General features: G+C 44.2%; 1 protein-coding gene across 2 annotated transcripts in view; it reads left to right on the forward strand.

Annotated features, from left to right (window-relative positions):
• Ticrr (TOPBP1 interacting checkpoint and replication regulator) overlaps positions 1-10,566 on the forward strand; it is a 42,699-nt gene extending 32,133 nt beyond the window's left edge. Inside the window, exons 16-23 of one of the 2 annotated variants that reach the window (XM_028754832.1) lie at positions 1,406-1,496; positions 3,194-3,252; positions 4,156-4,287; positions 5,265-5,422; positions 7,121-7,240; positions 7,322-9,329; positions 9,442-9,567; positions 9,717-10,566. In XM_028754832.1, the coding sequence (XP_028610665.1) occupies positions 1,406-1,496; positions 3,194-3,252; positions 4,156-4,287; positions 5,265-5,422; positions 7,121-7,240; positions 7,322-9,329; positions 9,442-9,567; positions 9,717-9,826 (2,804 nt within the window). In that variant the 3' untranslated portion in view covers positions 9,827-10,566. The other variant, XM_028754833.1, reaches the window with a different exon arrangement.
• The last annotated feature ends 46 nt before the right edge of the window (positions 10,567-10,612 follow it).

The following is a 10,612-nucleotide window of genomic DNA, read 5'->3' on the forward strand; positions in this document are numbered from 1 at the left end:
CTTCTCTTCTCTTCTCTTCTCTTCTCTTCTCTTCTCTTCTCTTCTCTTCTCTTCTCTTCTCTTCTTTTCTCCCTCTCCCTCTCCTTCTGCCGCCCCCCCCCCCCAAAGCAATCTTGCTTGTAAACCAGTCTAGTCTTGAGAAAGACTATGGTTGGCCCTTCAATTTTTTTCTAGCCTATGGGTTTATCAGCTCATTGAGCATATTTAGACAAGTTGTTAAAGCATTTCTATAATTTCAGGTCTAAGCTACTTTAGGGATGGTGTCTGCCAAGCTCTTTTTTTTTTTCTTCCCTGTTAATGGGAAATTAACAGGAAACTAACATCCTTTATTGTTTGCACCCTTTTGGTTTTTGTTATGAACTAGCTATTGACAAATAATGAAGTAGCCGTGTTGATTGGATTCTTCAGTCTCTCAGAGGTTACTGACTTTTGCTTATTGCAATATGTAGTTATCCACTTGTACTTTTTTCCAACCTTCTTTTTTATAAAACATTCCCTGTTATACATAAACACTGAAGTTTCTGTCTTTTATCATTGTGTACCAGCAATTCATAGATGTCTGGGTTCAGAATGGATTAGAAAAAGCTGAACCTGACCCTTTAAATCTACTAGTAGAAGGCTAAAGAGATAGTCCAGTGGTTTAGAGCACCTCCTGCTTTTCTAAAGGCCCTGTATCCATGTTGGGTGGCTTACTACAATCTTTTACCCTAGCTCCTGGGAGATCTGATGGCCTCTAGACACCACCACCAACAGTACTCACATGCACACAAACACTTACATTAACAATCAGGGCTGGAGAGATGGCTCAGCTGCTAAGAGCACTGGCTGCTCTTCCAGAGGTCATGAGTTCAATTCCCAGTAACCACATGGTGACTCACAACCATCTGTAGGGGGATCTGATGCCCTCTTCAGGCAAGCAGACATATATGCAGCAGAGCACTCATACATTAAATAAATAAAATTTAAAAAAATTAACAATCAATCTACTGATAGGTGCTGTGGAACAAAGCCATTGCTGTTTGAGAGGCCTGAAACTGATCCAATGTCTGTACCCATTCCACAGGGATTTTTAAAGTATTTTTACATTGACTTAATGTCTTTTGAGACAGGGTCTGACTGTGTAGCTTTGGCCAGCCTGGCCTGGAGCTTACTAAGCAGACCAGGCCTCAAACTCAGAGATTCACCTCTGTCTAAGACATTCGTCAGGCAGGCTTGTATCGTTTTAAATCAGGCTGATGAACTGCTGTATTCTTTTGAGCCCTGAAGGCTTAGAGTTTAGCTTAGAGTTTAGCATCCTCTCTAGCTAGGTAATAAGCCACATATAAGTTCAGATACCACCCTTTTCCTTGCTGCTGCCTGAGAAGGTTAAGTGAGGTTTATAGTCAACACTGTTTTTGCATCTTAGGTTACCACAAACTGCTGACCAAGAGTGTGGCCGAGACCCCAGTCCACAAGCAAATCTCCAGGAGGCTGCTCCACAGACAGATCAAGGGCAGGTGAGTGGCATCTCTATCCAGATAGATCCCTTCATACGCCCAGGCTACCTTCAGCACTGTCTCACAGGCATCCTGTGCCTCTCTTGAATTTCTTGGCTAATTCTTTTTTTTTTTTTTTTAAGATTTTTTTATTCTATGTTGCTGTCTTCAGACACACCAAGAGAGGGCATCAGATCCTATTACAGATGGTATTAAGCCACCATGTGGTTGCTGGGAATTGAACTCAGGACCTGTGGAAGAGACAGTGCTTTTAACCGCTGAGCCATCTCTCCAGCCCTGTTGCTTATGTTTTATTGACAGTCAAACAATATACACTATTCCACTCTTTCATTAGGCATAATTATTTTAAGACTTATGCATATTGCCTGTATCAATCCACTCCTTTTTATTTTTGATCAGTATTTCATTAAAGAGATCTTCTGCATTCACCTGTTAACAGGAAAGGTGGGTCCTTTTTCCTGCCAGGCAAGGCTCGAGATCCAGCCTACCTTTGCTAGAGGTACAGCTATGGTTTGTTTTTCTGAAGTCACTAGTTGGACTAGGGTAGTTTCTGTTCCTTCCCCCATCCTCCCCACCCTCCACCCCCCTAAAAAAAAGGCTATGGGAGTAAATTTTGTCTTAATCTCTTGGTATCCAAGGTGTCAGCTTCTCCATCACCCAGTCTAAGATATAAGCAGGAAAAATAAAACCTAGGGAGCTCGCTGACCCTCCTTCAGGACCCCAGTTGGATTACCTTTCTTTCCACATCTCAATAAAAATAGGAGAAAAATGCCTCTACTATATATTGTCACAGGTCCACCAGGACATGTACAGATTTCACACACTTGTGAACGTTACAGGGTAATTGTGAGAAGTGAAAGTGACACTCAGAAGCCCTTGACAAGCTGACAGACATCAAAGCTCTTCAGCAGAAATGGAAACATTACTGCTGGGACTGTACAATGTTTAGCTATACTTTTTTTTTTAATGCAATAATGAATAAAAAAAAACCTTTCTATTTTTAAGCTAATTTTCATATTATCAAAAAGCATTCTAGGGTGGTTAAGAGCATAGTTTATTACAGAGGACCTGAGCTCAGTTCCTAGCACCCAGCACCCATGTAGGGTAATTCACACCAGCCTGTAATTCTAGCTCTAGGGGATCCAGTACCTCTGCTCTCTGTGAACACCTGCACATATGTGTACACACGTGCACACGCATGTACATGTGCTAGCACTTTTTTAAATCTTAAAAAACTCTAACCATCTCATAATTCTGTATATTTGGAGCATAGCTTGGTGATGGTGTAGATTCTTAGCTTGTGCAGGATCCATGGTTCATCCCCATCTCTCACACATAAGTGACAATAACTGTGGATGGAAGGGCTTGCCGATGCCAATGTTGTCAAACCAGAGACCTCTGTAATCTTGTTAGGTGAGATATATTCTATTTTTAATGTGTTTTGTTGTTGCTTTTTATATTTTGAGTGTGTGTGTGTGTGTGTGTGTGTGTGTGTGTGTGTACTTGCTTGACCGTGCATGTGGAGGTTGAGGATAGTTTTTAGAGTTGGTTCTGTCCTTCTATCATGTGGGTCTTGGAGATAGAACTCAGGTTGTTGGGCTTGGCACAAGCACCTTACTCCCTGAGCCAGCCTGCCCATTCGTGTCTTTAATGTGTGAGTCATGAGTGCATTGACGCTGAGCTGGTTGGTCTTCAAGGTCTTCTGATCCTGGTCCTGACATTCATGTGGTTGAAGAGTCTCCTGAAAAAGAGGATGGTGAGTGCATCCTTTTGCTGTATTCTGTCTAGTTTCTCCAAAAGCATTCTGTGTTTGTCACTCAGCATATTCTCAAATGGTTTACCGAAATTGGGATGGCTCTGCATCAAGCATACACATACGGAAATGTTGTACAGAAAATGTACTGAATTTCAGTACAAGATATACTTTTACATAATAGAAATAGGGCTTAGTGTAAGGATTCAACTTCCATGTTATACAAAGTGCTGTGACTTATTTTAAAATGTGTCTCATTAAGGGCAGTTTTTTTTTTAAACTTTCTTAAATTGTTTTAAGTGTCTCCTGTTTTTGACAGAAAAATTAGGATCTAGAAAAACATTGTTTAATGGCTTGATAATCTCAGCACTCAAAACACTTTTAACATTTTACCATGTATTCTTCCTAGACAAAATATACATAATGTATATATAGAAGCCATAGTTGAGCTGGACTTGGTGGCACTTGCCTTTAATCCTAGCTCCAGCACTGAGAAGGCAGAGGCAGGTGGATCTCTGTGTATCCAAAGCAAACCTGTTCTACATAGAGAGTTTCAGAGCAAGCATAGGTAGAGAGGAGAGAGAACCTGTCTCAAAAAGCAAACAAACCAACCTCGATTTTTGTTTTATATGACAATCACACTATTTGTACTTTTTTGTTCTTTCTGTCATGCTTAGAGGTGGCAACTTATGAAACTTGTAAAACAAACAAGGTCATGGGTTCATGGTTTCTAGTATCTTGGTGGGACTGTGTATCAGTCTCTTTTAGATTTTTCCGAGACACTTCAGATGCCTCTTAAAGCCATTGTTGAATCTGCTGTCACAGAATGATGCCTGCTTAAACACCATGGAAAGATGCTAAGTCTGAAGGTCCAACTGTTTACCAGCTCTGCTTCTGGTTTTGCAGAAATGAATTTGAGAAGAAGTCCTCGAATCAAGCAGCTGTCATTTAGCAGAACAAATTCTGGCTCCTTCTATTCTGTATCTCAGCCAAAGTCTCGAAGTGTGCAGAGAATCGACTCGTTCCAGCAGAAGTCAGGTAATGAGGCTGGGTATCAACTATGGGTCTTGGTGGCATGTTTTTGGGAAAAAGAAGCATACAGTTTGATATTTTCCCATTAGCAGCCAATAATGAATGTGACACTAGATAACAGTCCCCAGCCTGTAACCGTTCCTCCCTTGGACTCCTACAGCTGGTCATGCCCACTGCTTTCTAGATAGCTCATTCACCCCTACACACAGCATTCCAAATGAGTGGTAGGAGCAGTCTGTACAGTTATTCTTCATTCTTTTATCTGTGATTAGCTTGACTAATATGTAAGTTTTTACATTTATACTAAAAGATACAGTTTTTACATTTATACTAAAAAATACAGTATATTTATACTAAAATAAGTTACTTTAGTTGCCTACATTTCCTAAAATAAGAGTAAAATCCAAGAAGACAGGGCCTAGAAAGATGGCTTAGTAATTAAGAACGCTGGCTGCTCTTACAAAGGACTGAGATTCAATTCCCAGCACCTACATACGGCTTATGGCTAACAACCCTCTGTAGCTCTAGTTCTAGAGGATCCAGTACTCTCTTCTGGCTTTCTCAGGCACTGTATACATGTGGTGCATGTATGTCGATTATATAGGCAAAACACCTCTACATATAATAAAATAAAAATAAGATCTTTTAAAAAAACATTTTTTTTAATTCAGGAAGGCAGCAGTTGTAGCTTTGCACATTATCAGTTGGGATTTTCCACCCCAGCTGCCCTAAAACATCACCTTTCATGTTTTAATAATATTGGGAATGCTGGACTTGGTGGTGCTTGCCTTTAATACCAGCATTTGGAAGGCAGAGGCAGATGAATCTCTGCAGAGTCGAGGCTAGCCTGGTCTATATACTGAATTCGAGGACAGCCAGGGCTATATAAAGAGACCCTGTTCCATCCCCCATCCTCCCCCACAAAAAAGTATACTAGGAGGGCAATTCTAGAGGAAGAATTAAATGTTGTTTTTGATTTGCAGACCAAAGAGAAAATTTTCCAGTTCAAAGTATCCGGTCTCCTAAAACACTTCTTTTTGGGGCATTGTCTGAGATACCCAGCTCCTCCAAGAAGGGTTCAGCCCGAATCAGGAGATCCTTAAGAAGCATGTTGGATTCTGAGATGTCTACAGCTTATGAGGTATAAAAATTTGTAATGTTTAAAATGGTGCAGTCTTGGAGAACAGAGAAACATGGATGAGGAAGCAAGTGTCCAGTAGAAAATGAAAACCAGGGATTTGTAGAGAATAAAAGGTGAGGGGTACAGTAGCATGGGGCACACCTTTAACCCCAGCACTTGAGGAAGAGGCAGGTAAATCTCTGGGTGTGAGCCTGAGAGTGTGTGTGTGTGTGTGTGTGTGTGTGTGTGTGTGTGTGTGTGTGTGTAGTGAGTTCCAAGACAGCCAGGCTACACAGAGAAACACTGTCTCAAAAGAAACCAAAAGAATCTGGGTGGCTGGTTTAAGTCAGATGAGTGCTTACTGGGAACATGGGAGCTTAAAGCAGCAAGCTTGGCTGAGGTCAAGAAAGGAGGAGATAGAGGTGTTCTTGACTTCTTTGGTTGCATCTACCATGCATCTACCATGTGTGTGATCACTCTGGAGGCTTTTCTAGTTTGTATCTTCTTTCATCCAGTCCCATTTGATTGCCCGTCACTGTTGAAAACCTGGTAGTTGCTCTTTATGTCTCTTTCAGGACAAAGCCACCGAGTTAATTCCTACCTTCTTATTTACAGACTTTTGTGCTCAACCAACTCTCTTCCATCCCCATAGTCCCTGCCCTCCTCAGTTCTACCTGGAATATTTTATCAGCCATCCTTAATTTGGATCAAACTGGTCTTTCTAAAAGGTCCATCTGCCGTCTGGCCTTGCTAAAGCAAAGTTCCCTAAGTTTTCCTAAAGCAGAACCTTTGTGTTCAGAAATGATCATCTTAATTTGAAAAACATTGAAACTGCTTCATTGTTAGAGGATGCCACAGAGCTGCATGACCAAGGCCAATCTCCCAAGGGCAGGGTTCTCGGGGTTCCGCCATGTTCATATGCTGGCCTGAGCCTTCCCCCCTTGACAAGGTCCCCTCTGCCTCACTTCTCTAGTCTCTTCCCTCCCTTGCAGATGCCCATTCTTTTTTTCTATTAGTACTTATTAATTCTTAATGTGTGTGTGTGTAGTGATATACATATGTCATAGCACATGTGTGAAGGTCAGAGGGGAGTTCTGTGGAGTTAGTCTTTTGTTCTTACCTTTATGAGGGATCCAGGGATCAAACTTAGGTTGTCAGTCTTATATGGGAAGCCCCTTTGCCTACTGAGCTATCCTGTTGGCCTCAGGCATCCATTCTTTAATACCTGATTCATAAGTCATTTTTCCTTGTCCCTCAGTTGGGTTCACAGGCTGCTTTGTACTCCTGTGTGCTATACCTCACTGAACACGGAAACCTATTAGATTGGGCTTCCCTTGAGACAGTCTAGTAGTGTTATAGAAAGATAGGTATTTGATTTCCCCACTTTGTAGAGGTTTTAGCTACATTGCTAATAAAAACAAAGGGAATTTTTTGGTTTGGGAGTGGCCTTTCTAAGTTATTATTATGCCTATGTATTTGTATATTCTGCTCTTCCCCCCCCCTCCCCCTTTTGATCCTAGGAAAAGTAAGCCAGTACAATCTGAGTATGTTTGGGAGAGGGAACAGGTCACTCCTCTAGTTTCCAACTTAAGATCATTCTTTCAGCTGACTCTAAATCTCCTGTTGGTTTTCTAATGGTCTTGGACTTTACTAAGACAATCTTTAGAGAATATGGATAAAAATATTCAAGCTCTGAAATAAGCATTTTTTTCTTTTCAGACTCCCAAAAAGAGTAACCAAAAATCTCCAAACTTTTCTAAAACTCCACCAAGAAGGTTTCCTCGTACAGCACAGACCGTATTGTATACTCCAGAAAGACTACAGAACTCACCTACAGAAATAACTACACCAAGAAGGTCTCCTCGTACAGCACAGACCGTATTGTATACTCCAGAAAGACTACAGAACTCACCGACAGACATAACATCAGCTGAGGGGGCCGTGTCTGAAGCAGCCATAAAAACTCCCTCTTCCCACGGTTACAGCTCACCATTTGGATCAAAAGTCACTCCCCAAAAGAGAGCCTCTCCAGCAAAAGAAGAGACCTCTCTGCCCCTCCCAAAGCTACCCAGCACTCCCAGAGAGTCTGATGTCCAGCCACCTCCATGCTCCCCAGCCTGTGCGTGGCTCCACTCAGTTAGCTCGAGTCCAGAAGGTCCTTACTGCCCAGCGTCCCCACCTCCTTTGGCTGGCCAGCCCAGGAGTCAGTGTCTGACCCCTGTAAGATACTCCTTCAGAACACCTCCACGTACAGCCCTTGCTGGCACATCTAAGCATCAGGGGCACCAACAGCTCCCTCTCCTCAGGGCCTCTCAGGCACAAGAACCTCCACAGAGACTGGAGGAGAAAGCTTTCAAAATCCCAAAGAAACCAGCAGACACAAGTACTTCACCTCTTTCTCCAAAGGAACATTTTATTTCTCCTGGATGTGATGTTTCCCCTCATGAACCTAAGAACTCTTTGTCAGCCTCCCCTTCTCCTGGAGAACTGAATTGGAAAGAACACCAGACATCACCCAGTGTAACTACATCTGTCTCTTGTCCTATTCCTTTAACTCCTCCTAGAACCCCACAGAGAAGGATCTGCCCCATACCCCCTTCTCCACCATCTAAGCTTCGGAGACTGAATAGAAAGAAGTCCTGTCTTCCTCAGGACTTCCCAGAGTGCCAGCCTGGACCCTCTGCTGCTCTAATGCTTAACACAGCCACCAGCCCAGGGGCTGTCACAGGCTCTAGAGAGGAGCAGTCTCAATCTTCTGAAGGACAGAGTTGCCTGGGCCCTGGTTTCAGGAGTGACTGGCATGTATCCTCTCCTATGCTCATTGCAAGTGACACAGAGTGCCTTCCTCTAATTGATGAAGCTGGACTCCATAGGGTTGAAAACCAAGAGGTAAGAAGTAGCATCTTGCCAGGAGAAGAAGGTGAGGAACCAGAGACTACCATTGCCAATGAGCCTCCCTCTGTGTCTGACCCTGGGATTCCTCTACCTGCTCCTTCCTCTGTGTCTAGCTCCCCTGAGCTGCTGCCCTACACTCTGTGCCACACAGCAGACAGAAAGCAGAGTCAAGACGCCGTTCAGCAGGAGAGTCCACAGGCGTCAGAGGATGCTGGCAGCCCTCAGACCTATCAAGTTGAGCTGGAGATGCAAGCTTCTGGCCTTCCCAAGCTCCGAATTAAAAAAATAGACCCTGGAGTTCTTTTGGAAGCTGAGGCCCTAGGAAAAGAAACTCCCCTGGGAGAGGAGGGTGCCCTCCCTGCTCTCTGTGTGCCCAAGGCCAGTAAGTCCTCTGGTAGAACTGAGCACACTTACTTGTCACCCCCTTGTGTCCGCCCCTCACACAGCACACCTGGCAAGAGTGGAGGTCAAACCTACATCTGCCAATCTTGTACTCCCTCCCGCTGCCCACCCAGTACCCCCTCTCCATTTCAAGCAGATGCTGGGGTTTCTTGGACACCATCCCCTAAGCAAAGTGGGAAGACCACTCCTGAAATTATCAAAGACTGGCCCCGAAAGAAGCGGGCAGTAGACTGTAGTGCTGGACCTTCTGCTGGGAAAGGCGAGGCCAGTATGGACCTTCCTGGGTCTTTGTCACTGCTTGAGCCTGAGCCCGAGGGAAAGGAGCAAAGCCTTGCACAAGACCTCTCTAAGGTTCTCATCTTGGAGGATTTTGAACTAGAGGGGGTGTGTCAATTGCCAGACCAGTCACCCCCCAAAGACAGTGTGTCTATGGCTGAGGAAACCTCCTGGGGACAGTTCGGATTAGGCAGAAAGAGATTCTTGTCTACCAAGGAAGAATCTGAATACAATGTCAAAATGGTCTGTGATCCCCTGAGTGAGGATTCCCAAGCTAGCAAGCATAAAGAATACTCTCCACGCTGTAGTGCACCACCACTCCCTTCTGTAGGGGACGACGAGGTCTTTGTTTCTGGTGAGTTTCTTTTTCAAACCAAAATGGTATGGTTTATATTGGGTGAGGTGTTTGGAGCTCTGGGTGGCCTGGAGTCTTGTGGGACTGCATGTACCTCATGGTATCTCCTTAGGCTCCACTCCACCCTCTGGCTGCATGGTTCGGAGTTGCCTCTCTGCCAGTGGTCTACAGGCCCTGACCCAGTCTCCACTGCTGTTCCAGGGAAGAACGCCCTCCTCTCATAGCAAGGACACCAGAGGTAATCTCCCTGCTACCAAGCTCAGCTCTCCTGTGGGTGACTTGCAGAATTCTGTACTCTTCAGAGGTGACACTGAGTCCACTCTTGTATGACCCTCTGTGATCATGTTGTCTTTTATTCAGGTCTCATTGATTCTACTTTTTTCCTAGATGAGGATGTGGATGTGTTTTCCTCTACTGCCGACGAGTCTCCCTTCAGACAAACCTTCTCCCGGAAACGGCCTTTCAGAACTTACACTAGGAAGAAGCTTATTAGCTAGCTCCGGTAGCACATCGTGCTGGAGGGCTCAAAATGAGGAATGCTATGAGCCTGGCCAGATCCCTTGCATTCTGGAGATGTACTCCAGAGCGGCTTTCTCTGGGTATAGAAACATGCCAGACTCATACCATCAATCCAGCAATGTCCCCAGAACAAGAATGGCCAGGACTTCACAGGACTGAGAAAGTTCACAAGTAAAGATGACAGCAGCTAGGTGGACTTAAGAAATCAGAGACTCTGCAGGGTATAGTAGTAAGCCTGTAGTCCTAGCTCTTGGGAGATGGAAGCATCAGAAGATTCTGACTACATAGCTTGTACAAGGACAACCTGGGCTATATGAGACCCTGTCTCAAAGACAACAAAAGACATTAAAGACTGTAAGCCTTTTTCCCATAGTCATTGTTGAGATTACCACTGGAATGCCTCATGGTCTGAAAATCCCTCTCGTGGTCTTCATATGAGGCCAGGCCCTGACCCTTTTGGGGAAAAGTTGGAAATCTGGTGGGCAGCTGGTACTATAAATAGCCTAGGTGTCTGATCCCAATCAAAGATCCCATTCCAGTTCCAGGCCTTGATGATGCAGAGGACCACTGCCACACTGTGAAATGGAGAAAGGAACCCTTTTGAGGTGTTTGCCAAGCCTTGAGTTCTTTGACACAAGCGGTACTTCATAAAGTAAGACCCATAAGTGAAAGACTACAGCAAGAAGTGAGGTAACAATAAAGGCATCCTGGCAAATTAGCATTTGGCATTTTTGCCTGGGAGTAACTGGCCATGGTCCAGAACA

Source organism: Grammomys surdaster, unplaced genomic scaffold, assembly GCF_004785775.1.
Source record: "Grammomys surdaster isolate TR1022 unplaced genomic scaffold, NIH_TR_1.0 126036, whole genome shotgun sequence".
Lineage (NCBI taxonomy): Eukaryota > Metazoa > Chordata > Mammalia > Rodentia > Muridae > Grammomys > Grammomys surdaster.